Raw genomic sequence first — 20007 nt, 5'->3', positions numbered from 1 at the left:
TACCAAACAAGGTCTTTATTGCATTTTAGAAAACACATGCTTTTCTTCTTTCGGGAATTTCTTGCTAAAATTGCATGGCTGGCTTGCCGCTCTGTCCCTGTCTCAGTGGGATCTGCAAAGGCACCCCTATGACTTTCCCCCTCGGCTTCATATAGTGTCAGTTGAGAATCATTTTTATCCCGTTCACTTCTTATGGAAAAGAGACAATTCAACCTTACCATGGGACAATTTTAAGAAACTTAATCAGAAATAAAATTGCTCTTTTACTGCATGAGAGCTCCTCACATATCTAAATCCTGATCGTGAGAGCTTCACACCATCTGTTTGCTTTTACTAATGCCACCTGCCAATGTTTTCACTCCAGTGTTACTGTATATTCTTCATCGCTGTGAACCCTGCAAGCTGGGCACAGGAACCCCAGGAATGGGGAGAGGATCTTGATATTTGACTTTGGGTTTTGTTCTGTTTCGTTTTCTGATGCTAACCTGTTAATAGTTACAATAAAGATCTGAAGTTTGTAGTAATCATCCATGTGGTGTTTTAAAAGAGCAATCAAATGAGTCTTAGATCCATAAACAATTTTGCCTATAAATTCATTGAGACATAGGTCACTTCTCTGATAAGTTCAGGAAAAAAACAACAACAACAACAACAACAACAAAAAACAAATACCAAAACTCAGCAAATGAGTGACTGAAGTCAGAACAAGAAAACTGGTTTCCTGAGTCAAAACTGTCTTGTTTCAAAACAACTACTCTGGTGCCTACGGTTTACCAAACCAGGGACCTTGAGCATAGCAAAGAAACAAAGAAAAGAAATTCCTGGAAATGACCCCTCATCAAAGGCTGACCCTAAGATTGGTACCATGGGAAAGACCACCTAATTGATAGCCTGCAGCTTTCTGCTTATATACCCAAGAACTCAGCTGGAGCAAATCGATGACTGATACGTGGACAGGGACTAGGCGTGTGCTCACTTTTATCTAGGCTCTGTACCTTGAATGGCAGCTCGATTCCATAGGAGAAGTGCCATTGGATACATCTTCTCTTTTTCAAGAATCTTAGCCTTTTCTAAAAAAAGAGAGACATTTCATTAGGAAGGCTTAAAATACCCGTGTAGTAAAGTCATTTATGCATATGTATGATTGGGGAATTGCAGAGAATTTAACTTATCTTACTAGATTCCAAAATGAATGCTGAATTGCTTTGAGCTACTTCATACCCCATTTCCGCAAGTAGTGCATACTGAACAAGAGAAGAATCTATGTCACCATCCTTATAGGCAAAGTATGCTGTCAGGAATTTCTCAGCCCAGTGGCCTAGTTCGCAGACACCTTTATAAAGCTGTACGTGGAGAAAGAAATCGAGCACACAAGTTAGCCCATATGCTTCATCCCAGCCAAATGATAAATGAAGTGAATCTTTGGCTTCTCCTGGCTGGTCAGGCAAGGATTTTGGGTCTGAAGTATGGCTTTTGAAAATTATTTAGGGGAAAGAGATAATACCTCTCATAGGCACAAAGATTATAAATGTAAATTTTTTGGTCTTGAGCTGAAACTTCCCGAGGCTTATTTTAAATTTATGTAATAAACTCTCCTGACTTAAGGCTATTTGGCAGGACAGAATGTTTTGACTTCTGTTTTTTAAAAAAGGACTGTTCTGGGTACTGCTGCTCTGCAAGGGTGAGTTATAAGGCCACAGCTGATGTGGAAAGGAGAGAATGAAGGGAAGACAGTGCTTAAGGATGTAGGTGACATAACCGTGAGGGAGGTGTGCAGAGCTCTGTGGGACAAGCGTCAACTTAGCTGAATAGCCCTTATGTAACCAAAAGAGGTTAGCCATACATAATTCATTAGGAAGTTGGCAAAGGAGCAAATCTAAAGATAGATTATTAGCTGGCAGCCTTTGAAATGAGTTTCAGAGGGGCCAGATTGCGACATGGAGGTATTTATTTTGGTTCAGCGGAAGTGTTTAATAAATCAATGAAGGGCATTAAGGTCCTAAAAGCTTTCTTTTGAAGAGTACATCACTGGTTCAGGCTGAAAGGATTCACTTTTCCAGTTGTCATCCAAATCATCAAAAACTTAAGGACCTTGCTTTCTGGGAAGAAGTGGGCTACAGTTTCTAAGCTAAACGAAGCCTTTCATTTCCCAAGTCACAACTCCCAGTCCCACTTAGAAGGCCAAATTGCCCGGGCCATTTGAATGAAGGCTGAGGCAGAGCTCCTTAACTGAATTCTGAGATGAGCTTTAAACCTGATGAAAAGCCAAAAGCAAGAGAGGAGGGATCATTTCTCCTCTTCCCTGTCCCAGTCCGAATTACATCACAGCTTTTCTGCATGGCCAATGTCTGTGTCCACACTCTCAACAGGAAGACATAATATCTATAAAATCAAAGTCACCAACAACTGAAGGACAATATCACCTCCTCTCTGTGATAAATGAAAAACGCTTTAAACACATGCCATTATTTACCTCCACAGCAGTTCTGCACGATCTTAACACTCCCGTTCCTGTCGCGTACATCTCGGCCAGGTAATAAATGGCGAGGGGCTGCCCACTCTGAGATGCCAAGTAAAAATATTTGAAGGCAAGTTTATAATCCTTCCATACTCCAGAGCCAGCTGAAAATTAAAATTATTTTGAGCCACCCCTTGTTTGTTTTATTTAATTTTTTTTGCGTTATAATCTATGGGTATAATGGTCACATGATGCCTACTATTTTAAATGGGATGAGAAAAGCCAACCAAAAGTCAAGCTGTCATAGATCCACTATGTGGAGGGGAAAGAAGTTAAGTTTGCTTATAAGTAAGAATGTGGAAATTTATGTTCTTGACCCATTCAGAGACCTGAAGAAGAAAGACTCTTAAGTCTCATGAGAATATCTCCTCAATTCGGCATACCTAAAGTTAGTGAAAAGAAGACCAAGAGGTGGTCTCCGAGGACCGAGGACATCAGGACCTGGTTCACCATTCTTGTCTTTCCACATCAGGAGACGAGTAGAGCTTCTCCCAGTCATAACTACGGAGTTTGGAGCAGGTGAATCCCAGTTCCAGGAGGCCTTGCTCAGACTGAACTCATACTTGGAGCAAGGAGAGGCATTTAGGGCTAGGGTGGAAAATCAGCATGCTCTTAACAGCTTGTCCTGGCTCTCTCATTACCCTTTGTGAGTTGGCACCCTCTAGGAACTTCATTTGTAAAAGGAGAGACTTTCACTAGATGGTCCTTAACTTGTCTTCCAGCTCTCAACATTTCATAACCTTTAGAAGCAGTGCCACTAAGAGCAAAGACTCTGGAGGCAAATCACTTGGGTTTGAATGCCAGCTCCACTAACCATGTGATCTTGGGCAAGCTGTTGGACCTGTGGTGTGCCTCAGTTTGCTCATCTATAAACTGTAGGATATCCCCTAGACATGTTGAGAGGACCAAATGAGTAGACACACAAAGACTTAATAAATATTAGCCATTGCTATTACTCTTATTCTAGAAGCTTGAGGAATCTGAGAGATACTGATCCTGGGCCTGGGACCTGGAATGAGCTAGAAGAACAAGGCCATTTTGGCAACCACCCAAAACAATATAAAACAGGCCATCATCCTGGGCTACTGTGGAAAATGTCTGCTGATGATGCAAACTCCTGCTGCCCTAGCCCTGCCTCTGAAATGAAGGACTTAGTGGAGATACTCGGGTATGTTCAGATCTCTTGGTACTCATCTTGGGCACTCCCTCTCTCAATCCCCACAGAGTATTACAAACTTTCATGGCTTTCTGAGACATCCGACCCCAATCACTTTACCTTTGTTCTCAGAAGACAAGTTGGTGGTGCCTAGTTCATTGAGGAAATTTTCTTTTTTAAAAAAATATTTATTTATTTGTGTGTGAGAGAAAAGGAGAGTGAGCATGAGCAGGGAGGAGGGGCAGAGGGAGAGGGAGAGGAAGAAGCAGACTCCCAGCTAAGCAGGGAGCCCCACGTGGGCTTGATCCCAGGACTCTGGGATCATGACCTAAGCCAAAGTCAAACTGACTGAGTCACCCAGGCACCCAAGGAAATTCTTACATTGTCTTTTCTCACTTGCCTCTCTCTCCTTCCCTCCAGATTTATATCTGCACCATCCTTTCCTCCAACTCTCCAATCTTTGAGGGTGAGAAATCCCTCCTCTTTATTAAAACTAAGGAGGCCTCCACCTACCTGGGTGCATTCAGATCCTAATGCCACTCAACTTTTTCTAGACTCTCTTCATCAATTATCACACCACTCCCAAGATACATTAACCATCTCCATTGGCTGGCTCTTTTTTTTGCCAAAAATTATGCCCAGGTCTCTCATCACCTTAAAAAGAACTCCCTCTTGGTTCTTGATCCCCCTCATGCCACCGTTCCATCTCTTTTCTTCCATTTAAAGACACACAACTTCCAAGAATATTTTTATCCATCTACTTTCTCACCTTCCATTCATACCTCATTCCATCATATCTGGCTTCTACCCCAACCAGTCCAATGACTACACAAATATTCTCTATATTGAAAAGTCCCATCGATTCTTAGCTTTTTCTTTTCTTTTCTCTTTACTTTTTCTTTCTTTCTTTCTTTCTTTCTTTCTTTCTTTCTTTCTTTCTTTCTTTTCTTGTTTTGTTTTTGTTCTGAAGAAGCAGGATTCTCATTGCATTTCAAGGGAGGCCCATTCATTTATTCTTTCTTGAAAGTACCATGCTATGGTTCCTTAAGATCACTTTTCCCATGACCATGTCTTTTCAGTCTTTTCGTGACTATTCTTTCTCTGTCCATCTTTTCAATACAGTACTAAGGACCACCAGATTTCTGACCATGGCGCACTGTTCCTCTCATGCTCTCTCTTTTCTTTTTGCACTCTCAGCTTCTTTTAACTAACTCCTCTACATTGGTGCCTCCCAAATCCTCTCTCCAAGTCTGACCCTTCTGGTGAGTTTCATACCTGCTTTTGGGTATGCACATTTGCTATCACAAGGCACCTCAAACTCAACCTTTTCAAAAGTGAGTTTCCTCACTGTACCTCCTTGCCTCCTCCCTCAATTGGTGTCCTTTCTTTAAGTCTTCAAATGCATCCTCATAATGCTGCTTCAGTATTCTGTCTAAACCAATCACTCCAACAATTTGATCTTTGTAACAAAAAAAAGGAGTAGAGGGACGCCTGGATGGCTCAGTGGTTAAAGCCTCTGCCTTCAGCTCATGTCATGATCCCAGGGTCCTGGGATCAAGGGTCACATTGGGCTCTCTGCTCAGCAGGGAGCCTGCCTCCTCCTCTTCTCTCTCTCTGCCTGCCTCTCTGCCTACTTGTGATCTGTCTGTCAAATAAATAAAAATCTTAAAAAAAAAAGGAGTAGAAATAATAATGCATTTGTCATTCTTGGTACAGCAGCCATATTTGTAGCACTTACAGTAGTACATGAAGCCTAATTGAAACTGTGCATTGGGCCATCCTTTCTCTGCAGCTCTCTGAAAGTATTTAAGTGCTTCAGCATAATTCTGCAAGATAATTACATTCTATTACTCAAAGGTGTATGTATAACTCCATGGTAACAATTGCCTTCCACTTAAAAAAAAAAAAAGGATAGGTAGTGCTTTATGTGATTTAGGCTAATTAAAATAGTATCAGAAGTGTTATGCATTTTATTTCATTATTATGTTAGATTCTATTAGGAAATAATTATCTCATTTTCACTGTAAATTATGTCTTTTCCTACCCTGACAGTAGGTTTTGTTAGATATTGGGGGAGGGTCACTCAAAAGAGAGAGGTTACACTAAGAAACTCAAGTTTTCTATCAGAAAAAATCCTCAGGGGTTGTTTGATTTTTAAGGTTACCTAGAATCTATAATTCTAAGATATAATTAGGGTTGTTATTCTTGTCACAAATTTGTTTTATGTCTCTTTTGGCAAATATTCCACTGAATTATTTTCTAGTGTCAAATATGATAGTTTGGCAAACCAGGTATTAGAGACTAATTCCTTTAAGTTAGTCAACGATTATGAATTTTACCTTATAAATTGCTAGAAATACGTTGAAAAGAGAGAGAAATTATTTAACTTACCACAGGAACTCCTTTCCCATAAAAGTAAAGAAGACCGAGCCCATGAAGACCAATTGCATTGCCCTGTAACAGTTTTAAAAATCCAAGTAAAGTCCCAGAACAATTCACAATAAGAAAAATTATGACAAAAATCACTTCAAATATTTAAAATGCACCCAATAGGGGATTAAATCAAGGCAAGTTAATCAGGCAGTTGGTAAGTTATTCTGTCTCTCTCTAGTTTCTCCTTTCAAACCTTCATAACCCCGTCTGACTAGAAAAGAGGGAAACAAAAGTCAACTCTTTTTTCCATTCTTTCATCCTTCATTTATTTAGTGCTTGCTTTGTGTATGACTCTGTAATAGGTGTTGGACTGGGGTAGGAGGTGAAAGTTGAAAGATGAACAATGATCCCTGCCTCAGAGAGTTCATAGGCTTGTGGGCTCCAATCAACTATAGTGCCATGTCAAATGCGGTAAGTCCCATAGTAGAATCAGATTCAGAAATGCTGTGGACACCTAGAAGAGGGATACTCAACTGCCTAGATGAGGCTAGGGACTGAGAGGATTGAGTTGTTAAAGGTGGTTGACATTTGAACTTGGTTTTGAAGGATGTGTAGGAGCTTTTCCAGAAGGGAAAAGTCTATCCAGACACTTGTTACCTGCTTTGGTCAAAGGAGGTTGACATAAATGGCCAAATAACATTTTAGAGAGTCTGTGAATTTCAATCATTGGTATATGCTTCTTTATTCAAATTTGACTGCTTATAACATCATCAGTGTCTTCTTTTCCACTTGATGCAAAATTAATTACCTTTTTTCTAATTAGTATTCTAAAGAGTCTAAGGAAGGGAGTTTTTAGCATGTTTTGGCATTTAACACATGTTCAAAAATATTGATATTTAGCATATCAATCCAGGATAAAGAGTGAACCTTAAAAGTGACTTCCCTAACCAGGAAACTCACTTTTCTTTTGGTCTCCCGTCATGCATTTCACCCTTTTGTGATTGAATGAGGAGGTACATTTGGCCACTTGGCTGTCATTCAGCAGATTTGTAGGTTTGCTTTACAGATTTATAGCATTTCCTCAGGAACTCAAATTTTGATTGAAAGCTCTCCAGATTTCTTCTTCCCTCCTAAATGGAGTTATTGTGGATGCAACCAGGGTACCTCTCAGTGACACAAGAATAGCACATCGCTAGAAAAGGCATCATTGAAAAATAATTTCAAAACTCCAAAGTTTGAGCTTCTGCATATCAAAGGGCCAGCTATTGTAAGAATTCTTAAGGATGGTCCAGCTGTATTTAAAAGAGATGTAACACAACTGCTCTCTTCTTCCCACTTGTCCCCTGACTACATCTACCTGTGGTCCTAGGATGCTTGGGATAGTCTGGTCTGGAGATTGTAAGGCCTGCTGTGATGGATGTGGTTAAGTCTAGTGAGTCTGTCTTCTAACTATACTCATTTTAGGTGTTGAGAAAAATGGAAGGGAAAGGAACTGAGAAGAGGGAAGAAGGAAGGGAGGAAATAGGGGATGGGTTCTGACTTTTGACTCACCGACTGTTTAAGGACCAGAGGGCTTATTTGTAACTTTCAGGTCAGGAGTAGCCAACTCAAATATACCTCCAGGAACCATTAAGGTAATGTAAGAAGTACACTGATCTGGGTGATAGAGTGACAGGGACTGAGGAAAAGGAGAGAGCTCCTGCCCTGTCTAAAGGCAGTGGCAGCCGCTCTGCTTTCTGCTCCAGGCCACCGGTGTGACATGGAATGGCAGCCTCATACGGTCAGCTCTTTCCATTTTCTAAGGAAAGCTGGATGTCCAGACTTTTATATGAGATTTCCTAATCTTTGTTACTTCAGTATAGTTGACACATGGTGTTCCATTAGTTTCAGGTGTATAGGATAGTGATTTGACAACTCTGTATGCATTATGCTATGCTCACCACAAGTGTAGCTATCATCTGTCACCATGTGAGATTGCCTGATTTCTGAAACACCTTCTGGGCCAAACGAAGCATATGTATAGGCAATCCCCCCATATATAATTTTCCCTCTAGGGCTCAGTGCTCTTGCTTAGGTTAATGGACGTGAACTGAGAGAGCAGATGGTCACTTATTTGTCAAGTATTTGATGAACCTCTACTATGTACTAAGACTACTGTCCTTCTAGTTGAGGAGACATGGTCTCCAGACACTAGGAGAGAAGGCACAAGGTGGAAGCATTGAAGTTCCAGCAGTACAGAGACTGAATGTGGGGCAAGTGCAGAAAAGGGAAAATTATATGAACCAAGGTGGGTAGAGGTGGGTTTGCAGGAGAGAGGATTGAGCTCTCTTCGGCGGGATGGGTGGGATTCAGAATGGGAAGTTTGGGGAAGGAAGGAAGATGACAAAAGTGTGGAGACGAGGATGGGCCTGATGTGCTCAGAGGTGTGAAAGAGAAAAGCAGAAGGGGACGCCTGGGTGGCTCAGTTCGTTAGGTGTCTGCCTTCAGCTCAGGTCATGATCCCAGGGTCCTGGATGGAGTCCCTCATCAGGCTTGGGGCCTGCCTCTCCCTTTGCCTGCCACTCCCCTTGCTTGTGCTCTCTCTATCTGACAAACAAATAAATAAAATCTTTTTCTTTTTTAAAGAGAAAAGTAGAAGCATATGGTCCAATATGGACCCAACAGGATAACTGCTCATGTTTCTGAGTAAACATAAAGACTATAGTTTTGCATCCTGGTACTGATATGCCTTAAAAACAAATTTAAAAAAAATGCGTTTGTGTGTGTATTTGTATGGATATGCAGAGTGGAAGACAGAAACCCTTTACTTTGGTAGTGACCCCAAGTGAGAAATCTAATAAACCATCCAGGTGATGATAAAGGAATATATGGTCATGTCCCCCTGATGCCAAGCAGAATAAATACCATAAAGATAATTTCAGATTTTCTCTGTAAAGAAAGGTAGCTTAGGTTTAGAACACAAGTAGCTCAGATCCCTGCTGGTTACACAGCCCTGAATAGCTTGGGAGCTGGGTTAATTTACACACCCAACTTCCTGGCATTATTCCTTTGGGCTGACAAATTCAGCATTATTTGCCAGATTACAAGAGACCTTCCTGTTACATTAGCCCACCTCTTTTTCAGTCTGCTTTCCCTTGTCATCCTAATCTAATGGTACTCCAGATAACTAGCCTGCTGAGCAAAAATTTCGTACAAATTACTAGGGAGAGGAGCCGAGTACCAGCCTTCTCAGTAATTTACACCACAATAGCAGCAGCTCCGAGGTGCTAGTCATTTATAAATAGGCTCCTAAAGCAGCGTGTGGGCTTTTAAACGCTGAGAGCAGTTGAAAATATTCCCCGATTTGAGCACATCTTTACTCCCAGTGTTACAGTATGGGGTTGTAAGACTACACGGTGCTTCCTACTATGCAGGGTTAGGAAGTTTATTGGGGCCATTCCCCAACATTAGGCTGATGGGTGTTGCAATGAGGATGTTCTTAATGCACTGAAGGGATTCAGAGTAGTCTGCTAAGTTTTATTCAGACAGATGCAGGCTAACTGAGCCCAGGAATCAAGACAAAAATTTTCAAGGCAGGAGCCATCTTATTCCATTTTTTATATTCCCTCAAGGTCCAATCAGTTCTGCCTTGGATATGCTTTGAAGTTCACACCACCTCACTGGCCCCAAACTGCAAAAGATAATAGTTGACACACCATGTCTACTGTAAGCTAGGCACTGATTTCAGGACTTTGCAAGATGAGGCCCATAAATATTAACCCATTAAATCCTTGCAACAACAATATGAGGCAAACTTATATGCCCATTTGACAGATGGGGAAATCGAGGCACAGATAGGTTAAGTAACTTGCCCATGGTCACACAGACAGTATGCTGCAGGGCTGGCATTTAAACCATGGATTCTGCCCCCAGAATCATGCTCTCAACCATCTTGTCCTGGTCCCTGTCTGATGATCTCCTCTTGGGCCAGGGGAGATTCTGGCCTCTGGCAGAGATCAAACTGGAAAAAACTGGGCATTTCTTATTTGTCTTTGTCCTGAACTTACTGCAGACATTCTTTGAGTTTCCCTTCCTTTGTCCTTGTCCTTTTTATTTACCATTTCCTGGGCTAGATGGCCTCACCTGCTGCACAGGGGAGGGAAAGCTGAGATTTGTCTGGCCTCCTGCTAGAACAGCATATGACACTGCCATTTTTTATTTACCAAGAAGACAAGCGACGTCTCCCCCTATCCCAATGCCATATTTTATTGTCAATGATATTCTTCTTCTCCAGGACACAAAACTCCTAGGCTCATTAGCTGAACACGAAGCTTTGGAATCAACTCTTCGATATCAGTCTATCGATATCATGTAACAAAAGCCAAATGTTTTTCTGTACTTACAGAAATGTGCTGAAGACATACCTTACTGGCTGCCATGGAAAAGTATTTGAAGGCAGTAGCATTATTTTGTGGTGCTGCAGCATTCCCTTCTAAATACATCTAAAGAAAAAAAAAACCAACCAAACAAAAAGAGCATGTAATAAACTATGGAATCTGCGGGTGATTAAAAAATGTTTTGGCGCTACATAGATGTGATGGCTGCACAACATTGTGAATGTAGTAAATGCCACTGAATGATAGACTATGGTGAATTTTATGTTATTTGAATTTCACTTCAATTTTAAGAAAGGAAAAAAACTAAGAAATAATCTCTTACATACATTCGGGAGTGACCTTGCTGGAGGGCAAAGAAATGGACCCTGTTGGTGTTTTCTCACACTTCCTTTCATCTCAAGTTGTTTGTAGCACTTTGGAAAGCAGCGCATTTGTCCCCATGGTTACTAATGCAAATTAGCCGCAGGGAGCCAAGGGCAGCACTTGGGGGAGTCAGTGGTCTTTGAAGGAGAGGGGAAAAAAAAAAGTGCCTCTTTAGAGGAATTGTCCACAAAAGTTGCTCAGCATCTGAGGAGGATCCTCTCTTGATAGGGGCCCAAGGATGGATTTTGGTCAGCCTAGAGTTGGTTCTCATTCCCACGGTGTAGGAAGGAGGCACCTCATTGGGTGGAAGCCTATACTAGTTAGATGTTCAACTGACCCAGATGTCTTGTTACATGGCAGAGCAGAGGGTTATGGGGGTGGTAGGCGTCTCTGAACTACACTCAGCCCAGGAGCCCTGGGCCAGGTGCAATTTCAAGGCTACCTTTGGTGCCCCAGATAAAGGCTGCTGTTGTATGGGGCTTTTTCTCAAATGGTCATCTCAAGTATACTATCCTCGGTTTGGAGTGGAATGCCTTGGTCAGCTGCTTCCATGAGAGACATCTGTCGTGCTATACTGGGTTCAGTTCACTGGTACCATTAGTTTCTTAAGATTTTTAAGAAATGAAAAAATACCCAATCAAGATGAAGCATGTACCTTTCCTATAAATGCCATGGCATTTGCACTCCCAGCCTTTGCTGCCTTTAAGAAGTAGTATAATGCTTTCTGGAGAGAAAAGGAACAGTATTATTGACAGTCACATACATACCCCGTGAAATGTCTTTTCAAACCAAACTTTATTTCATTTAACATGCATTTTTTAAAAAAACTATGAAATGCCTACACTTTTTAAGGCACTATTTCAAATGCTATTTCAAACAAACCTGAAGAGTTTATTTTAAAAATAATTTTTAAATGTGAGGGCTTGTTTCTTGCATGTGGAAAGGCATGATGGGCATGTGGCTTTGTGGAGGACAGATGGACCCCAGCTCTACAACCACATAGTCTATTATTTTGAAAAAGTATGCCTTGATGTTGATACTATGTACTTATTTTATAAGACAGTTTGTATAATTTGGTAGAATTGGATATGTAGCTTCCTAATGTTTCTAAGGCAGAGTGAGTGAAACAAGGCACACCAGGCCACCTGCTGAGACCAGGTCTTTTTACAGAGGTAAACTTCAGCCCTATTCTTTCTAAATCAAAAACAAAGGACACCAGTCAGCCTCTGATTCTCTTTAGGTCAGAACATTGAATGAAATGCTCAGTTTAGCTCATATAAGGGCCGACCTGACCCTTGTACCCTATTCCCTAGGCCTCATTGTGACCCCTCAGAAGTTCTCCTCAGAAACCACGTGAAACTTTAACAGAAATCCTCTGCAGGAATGAGAAATGAAGACACTCTCTGAAGTGTCTTTTTAGGACACAACTCTTCTGCTCTTTAAAAAGCTTTGACTAGGTTGATGGGCAAGGATCTGCTCCTTCTCAAAGAGAAGAGGAGGTTTAAGGAAGAAACATGAGTAGTTCTTTATATGTAAATTTACTCCAGAAATACTGCCAATTTATTTGGGAGCCACACCCTTGTTATTAAAGTCAGTCTGCTTTGTGGACACAACTAAATATAAAGGCCACCAGTGCTGCATCTCACTACACCATACACCCATGCATCCATCCATCTCTCCTAGTCTTCATTTATTTTTTCAGAAACTTGATTGAAAGTGCTATGTATATGGCATGTATATGGTTTATGGTCTATGGTAGCTTGTTATTATAGGTGAGTCACAGAGGAATAAAAAAACACCATCCCTACATTTTTTCCCTATCAATACTGCTGAGAAGAAAGGCATATATGTGAGTAGCAATGACAGTAAGTGATAGTTGGGATAAAAGGAACCCCAAAAAGAATGAGAGAGGTATGGAATAACAGAATTATACATATGTGTTTTACAAGCTTTGTCTTACCTAATCTTTACAACATCACTAGAAGGAAGGTACTATTAATGTTTGAGCCAATTTTGTGACACTCAAAGTCAAGCAGTGGGTACCAGAGTCACATTAGTAGCATGATTCCAATTTCCATGCACTTAGTACTCTGCCTTCACATTGTCAAGAAAGAGGACTCAAATGGCAAAGGTCTTATAAAAGATGCACAGGATTCACCAGTGCAGAGGGCATCATAGGCTGGAAGAATAACATGAGCAAGTAATAGAGATAGAAATGTCCAACATACATCTAGGAAATAGTAATTACTTCAGTATGGTTGAAGCAGAATATCTAAAAGTTAGGACTTGCAAGAATATGATGGGGCCTTATAACAATTCTGAATACTAGGCAAGACTTCTATTTTATATGATAGAAAAAAAAGAAGCAATTGGAAATTTATGAGCATAAGGGAATCTTGAAACAACAAATATTGTCCAAAATGTCTGGGAATAACCTAAGTGTCAGTTGGATAGGGGGAAATTGTAGCAATGTATGATTTATCAATCATCTATCAGTAAACAAATCAAATGCATGATTTACTAATCACATTTATCAGACCCCATTAACACAGAAAATAAAGGTATTTCTTACGAATGCCTCCACTGAGCCAAGACACAAATATACATATAGGTGACTATCATGGCATGCACCCATAGATTTAAATGTCTGAACTTAGCACAGTATCTACTGTATATGAGGCACTTGGGAAATATTTTTGGAATGAATGCATGAGGGAGTGGATGAAGGCGTAAGTTTATAAATCTCTAAAACAAGAGAACTGGATTTTAAGCTTTATAATCCCTTATAACTTTCATACCATGATCTGTGAAATAATTTTCACTGTCCAGTTTCAGAATTTGGCTCTCAAATATTTGGCAATAGAAAATTCTGGGAAAAAATTGTCACTCTGAGAAGCTATATTTGAACTGTTTGAAAGAAAATAAGCAAATAAGAATCAGAAGAAAATAAGAACCTTGGAGTTTTCCCCATCTTTCAATATAATGATCCCTTAAAGACAAAGGAATTGAAGCTTCTCTAATTTCCCCTTCTACACCCTTCCACTCTCATGGCTTACTTAGCATTTCAGTTCTCTTTTACTTGTCTTTAAATTAACCTGCCTTTAGTACTATTGCTTAATTATACGAACATTTACTAAACACTATGTTAAAGTTAAAAGTATCATGCAATCTACTTTGATGAGTCCTTGCTCTGAAAGAGTTAAGTATCCATCTATCCATCTATCCATCAATCCATCCATCTACCATCCATGCGTCTACTCATCCATCCATCCATCTACTGTGGTTTGGATATTTGTGTGCTTTCAAAATTCAAATTTTGAAGGCCTGATACCCAAGGTGATGGTATTAGGAGGTGGGCCTTTGGAAGATGACTGGCACCAAGCCTTCATGAATGGGATTAGCGCCTTTATAAAAGAGGCCTTAGAGAGCTAGCTCTTTCTTTCTGTTATGTGAGGTTACAATGAGAAGTCCATAAATTAGAAGAGGGCCCTCTCCAACCATGCTGGCACTCTGATCTCAAACTTCTAGCCTCCAAAATGTGAGAAATAAGTTTCTGTTGTTTATGAGACACCCAGACTACGGTATTTTTGTTACAGCAGCTAAAACAGACTAAGACACATCCATCCTTCCTTCAAATACTTACTGAGTACCTACTGTCATGTTTTACTGATTCTAGGATGTAACCCCCACACACACTTTAATCGGGACACTTCTTACTATCAACAGCATCATATAATTTATATTGGAAATGTTTTTCTTTCTCAATAGAACATAAAGTGTCTTATAATTGATGGGATCTTAGATAGGATGAAATATAGTATGTCCCAGGCATTATGTGAAGTGAAATTTTATTATTTAAACACATGTGTTCTTACAACAAGCATAATTTTTCACTGGTTCAAGAAAATCCCTAGGTTTAATCAGTTTGTAATATTTCCTCTAGAGAAATGCCAAGAAAATGTATTATTTAAAAAAATAATTAGGAATACTTCTTTTATCTCAAAGTATGTAAATCAATCTGAAAAGGGATGATATTAGCTCTTGTCTTTTTAATGGGTGTTAGAGTAGACAAAGCAGTTGCCCTTACATATCTGATATTGTGCCTCTGCTAGGTTTAATTTAATTATGCCCTATCCACTTTAATAATAAATTTATGGATATACCCAACTTTCCTAATCCAACTCATTCTGAGCCTGTATAAATTTAGGAAAGCAAATTACATTAAAATGTATGTGTAGAAATTCAAGATAATGTAATCAAGGATTGCATACACAATATTTTTCAGTAATTAAGAATTTGGTAGTGGGGGAGGGAGAGGTGAAAATGTTACCTATAGTGACAACTCAGGAGAAAGATTAATTTAATCAAACAGTGAGGAGGGGGAAAAAAGCCAACTAGTTATTTCCTGGTATTTTAATACTTTGCTGGGCAGTAAACTGGGCATTACTTACAATTATAAAGAACCTTACATTAATAATTTTCTTCGGTGGATTGAAGCATTAGCATACTGAATCAAGTGGTGGTTCTCAGACTGAGGACCAACATATAATGTTTACAATGCTATCATTCATTCATTCATTCATTCATTCACAAAATACCAAGTACCTAATATGTACTATCAGAGTATAGGATACATAGGAATGAGCAAGAAGACAAGAGCTTACATTCCACTGTGGGGAGACAGCAAACAAGATCAATATAATTCAGGGGGTGATATGGGAAAAGGAAAACTAAAACTGTGATAGGATAAGTGGTGGAGAGTAGAGTTGATCAAGAAAGTCCTCTCTAAGGAGGTAAGTCTTGGAAGATGAGAGGCCAGCCATGGGAAGAGCTATAGTAACAGCCTTTCAGAAATTGGGTTTATCCTTTTAATTTCTCTCACTCCCATGCCACTTCAAGTTGATCCTGGTACAGCTAAGCTGTGGTAAGGTGCAATGACCACAATACTTTGCAGTTGTGCCTATTTAGGGAAGTCCTTTTTCCTCTCCCTTCAATGTTGGCTGGCCTTGTAAATTGTTTTGGCCAAAAGAATGTGGTAGAAGTGATTTGTGAATTCCAACTCTCGGCCTTAAGAGACTTTTGTGCTTGTCTTCTTAGAATCCTGGGCTGCCATGTGAAAAGCATGGGAATAGCTGGCTGAAAACAGGGAGCATATGGAGAGAACTCACAGATGAGGTCATCACAAACTAGTCAACCCTGGCCAATACTCTACAGATGCATGAACAAGTCTAGTCAAGATTGGTTGAGCCTGGCTGGACCAGAAGAATTACTCACCTGAGCCCGGCCAAAACTGCTGACCTGGTAAAATCATGAATTAAATAACTGGTGGTTGTTTTAAGCCATATAATTTGGGGAGTGGTTTAGGATGCAGCCTAAACTAACCCATACATAATCAGTCTTAAGGTTTGAAACCTTGACTGGAACCCTCCATGCAGGTTTGGGTTTATTAGGTTAAGGAAAGCTGGAAGGACAACCCCCCGGCATGTGCTGGAACTCGCTGGTGGTTCTGGAATTAAACCAGACTTTTGGCAATGTCTGGATGGGAAGCACAGAGCCCAAGCCGACCACTTGAAAGTTAGAGCTAAAGAAACCCAATTACATCATTCCTTCTCTTTGTTTTATAAATGAGGAAACTAGATTTTAGAGGCTGTATACTATCTCCCCTACTGCCACAACCCCCAGGTTAAAAGGAAGTAAGTTTTGATGGAAGAATGCTGAAGCCCAAGTTTCACATTCTGATTCTTAACAACATTGCTACTCAGCTGTGATACTTGAAACAATTTACTTTATCCCTCCAGAATCAGCTCCTCATCTGTAAGATAGAGATAATAAAACCTCTGTGAATGAGCCCGCCCGAGAGCCTGACTGGGCTCCTGGGTGTTGCCCAAGTGTCTGGCTGTTGCCACTACACCACCAGAATCCTTCACTCAGCCCTGGGGTTTTACTTCATTCTCTTCTGGAGGCAGCTTCCATCTGGTGTTCACAATGGCTGGAGCTGCCCTGGAGTATCTAGCTTTGTAGAGCTTCTATGTACTCTGCAAAGATTGATGGGTATTCCCTACAGCTGAGGTTTGGGTGCCTTCATACCCAACAGAATTTCATGCTTATGGAAAATAGGTAATTCTTCCCAGTTTATGCATCTGTTATTTAACATAAGAAACTCATTGCAGGCTGAAATATGACACAGGAGGAATATTGTGAATCTAGAATGTCCCATCAAAGAAGCTAGAACCTTGGTTCCGATGAGGATTAATAAAATCTGAAGGCCTTCAGTTGAGCTGTCTTAAGATGCATGTGCTTATTTCAATTGCTACCTGTTTTATCATATTTTATGAAATTAACTTTGACATTTAGCCAACGTGTACTCTATCTCATATAAAACACAAGTTACACTCATAAAAACAATATAAAGTGAAATGAACAGTAACAACAGATTACTCTTTTATGTAACCACCTTATTAAAGTAGTTATTTCTATTGCTTAGCCTTTGGGACTATGTTGAAATAGGGTATGTGTTCTTGGAGACATGAGCATGTGGCTCCTATAAAATGACAGGGACTGCAAAACCATCTTTTATAAAGAATCCCAGTTACTCTTCCTCATATCTGGGGAGATCTATCGCCTTGAAACCATACTTAGACTCTAGATGAGACCTTATACCCTGGCTCTGGTATCTTACTGAGATCTTGTATAGGTCAAACTTATTTGCTCTTTCCTCCACTATAAATCTGAATTGTTAATTAGTCTTCTAACCTCACTGGGATAAGGTAAGATTAAGCAAAATGACTGAAAGAAGCTTTGCAAATTTATAAAGATGTTTAATAATATTTCTAATATATTGTAGGCAGTCTGACCCTTAGCAAGAACTCCCAGGTGGAGTCTCAACAGCTGGCTTTTGGGGAATGGGTGTGTCCAAGGCTGGCAGGTGAGGGTATCTACTTCACCTCACCCCAGTTAGGGAGGAAAGAGGCTGGTTCAAGGGGAACATGGAAACTCCCTGGACCCAAATGCTCTTTCAGGACCCAAATGCTCCCTGGACCCCCTCTACTCCTTAGTATTTAGAGGTAGGTAGGAAAAGAACTTCCTCTAGTGAACTTTGTTCTTCTTCAAAAGCTAGAAAGCTGATCTGACCAAGGGTGTAGCAATGGGCTCTCCCCCAGCAACTTTTCCATGCCCCCCCTCCTCTTTCTTTGCCTCCCTCACCCCATTCTCCTTCATCACTCACCTCCCTATCCCACATGACTGAATCCTGAGACTGACTTACATAGTAATCCTGATCCAGACCTTTCCTCCCAATTAGATGTAACTGTCCAAGAGATACCTAGAAATGAAAAATTTTGAAAATTATTTAGTAATAGTATTAATGTGAATGAAGAAAATAAGTCAATTATACCACAATTTGAAAAATTAATGAATAAAAGGGTGAAAAAAATGAAGAGAAACATTTACTGGTGATTTTTATTATAGTATACTGTTTCAGTATGATGCAGTTGGCATGTCTAAAAAGAAGCAGAAGAAAGCATTCTAGGCTGTATCTTTTATTGGGTAATTGATTGATGCTGGGCATTTGGCTTCCTCAGTGGCAGGAAGCTGGCCTGCTAGTGTACAGCAACTCCTGGAAACATAAGCCTAGCAGCCTTTACTCTTAGCTCTCAAAATGTCACACAAATGCTGTCCCATTCCCATTCTCAAAGACATAACACTTCTGAATGCTGGTTAAGAGTTTATTCATAGTCAACTCCACACGGGATGGTGCTTTTTTCCTAAATGTAATATCTAGGTTTTTTACAAGTAAAATTTCTAGGAGTAAATGCAAAAGAAAAAATTGCCATTACTATGACAGGTGGCTCTCCCATAGGCTATAGAAGCTGTAAGTAGCAGGGAACAAGAAAAGAGGAGCAGATGTCTCTTCTTGTTCACTTTCAGGATAGAGCATTGTTAACCCTTTTAGGACTCAGACAACCAAACCCCTTGTAATTTGCATGTTCTAAAAATCCGGATTTGTTTGTATACATTACTTGTATCTGAACATCTCCTCTTTCTGCCAAAAATTTATAGTATTGGTATATGTCCCAATCCAAAATCTCACTGTTAGAACTCAGATTTTCAGGTCTCTCAGTTAGTCTCACTTTTTCCACTGGAATACCTTCACTTTTTTCCAATTTGTCAGCAACTGTGAACAGATACAAACCAGAGAATAGCCAGGACTATACAAGGTTGCAGGAGATAACAATCAACTTAGAGAAAACTGGTAGGCGATTCTACTTAAATTGTGCAGAGATCTGGTCTACTAATAGAAAAAGGACATCTACCTTTAGGAGATAGAAATTTACTGATTTTTTATTTATTTGGTTCTGAGAAAAGTGCAAGAAACCTCATTATTTTTTGCAATCCTTACAAAAATTGTATCAACATTTATCAGAACCTCCTGAACAGCTTGGCCAAGCTGGCTCAAGGAAAGAAGACAGATGTTAGGAGCAGACAACTGACCTCTACTATCACTAACATTTTCCAAGATTAAAATGACAATATAAGAATAATAATTGCTCCTTCGGGTGTGGTGCAAAAATAATGAATACTGTTATGCTGAAAAAATAAAAAATTAATTAAAAAAAAAGAATAATAATTGCTCCTTAATTACTTATGAATACTCTGAAAATAAATATAAAGATAATATGTTTGAATAAATCTAACAGAGTATGAAGTTTGAAATATATGTATTCAATATATACCAGATATATATTGAAATATATTGAATATGGATATTTCATATTTAATATGAAATTTCAATATATTGAAAATGAATATATTGAATATATAATATATTGAAATATATATTGAATACATATAGTATTCCAATTTCATTAAGCATATGAAATGATCTTGTTATATATAATATGTTACATTAAAAAGCAGTTATTTTCTCTTTTCTTTCTCAGATCCTAATAATACCAAAGATGTGTATTTAGATACTATTCTGACTACAGAAATTAACCATATGGACCTTATCTTATTCACTTATTGGAAGACTTTTATTTAAAAATCTATTATATAGCCTGGTTCAGTGGTATGTAAGATGAAATGTTACATATGAATTTGAAAATGGTTCTAGAAACATGTGTTAATCTCATGCTCTATTTTTTGTAGACAAAGGATAGTGTAATAGAATAATGATTACTTGAATTGTTCTCAAGGGCAATGATAGAGATTGATAGCATATG

The 20007-nt window shown here is 39.5% G+C and overlaps 1 protein-coding gene across 4 annotated transcripts in view; it reads right to left on the bottom strand.

Annotated features, from left to right (window-relative positions):
• The window catches only part of SEL1L2 (SEL1L2 adaptor subunit of ERAD E3 ligase), a 109399-nt gene that overhangs the window by 13033 nt on the left and 76359 nt on the right, over positions 1 to 20007 (bottom strand). For all 4 annotated transcript variants that reach the window (XM_047745559.1, XM_047745560.1, XM_047745561.1 and 1 more), the window contains 9 exons: positions 18805 to 18959; positions 18051 to 18107; positions 11442 to 11510; positions 10451 to 10528; positions 6066 to 6128; positions 5413 to 5500; positions 2474 to 2622; positions 1178 to 1343; positions 996 to 1070 (listed from right to left, as the gene is read on the bottom strand). In XM_047745559.1, the coding sequence (XP_047601515.1) occupies positions 996 to 1070; positions 1178 to 1343; positions 2474 to 2622; positions 5413 to 5500; positions 6066 to 6128; positions 10451 to 10528; positions 11442 to 11510; positions 18051 to 18107; positions 18805 to 18959 (900 nt within the window). The remainder of the gene's footprint in view (positions 1 to 995; positions 1071 to 1177; positions 1344 to 2473; positions 2623 to 5412; positions 5501 to 6065; positions 6129 to 10450; positions 10529 to 11441; positions 11511 to 18050; positions 18108 to 18804; positions 18960 to 20007) is intronic.

This window comes from Lutra lutra, chromosome 9 (genome assembly GCF_902655055.1).
Source record: "Lutra lutra chromosome 9, mLutLut1.2, whole genome shotgun sequence".
In the NCBI taxonomy this organism is placed as follows: Eukaryota; Metazoa; Chordata; class Mammalia; order Carnivora; family Mustelidae; genus Lutra; species Lutra lutra.
Note: the sequence above shows the minus strand (reverse complement) of the source record. Positions and strands in the feature narration are given on the sequence as shown.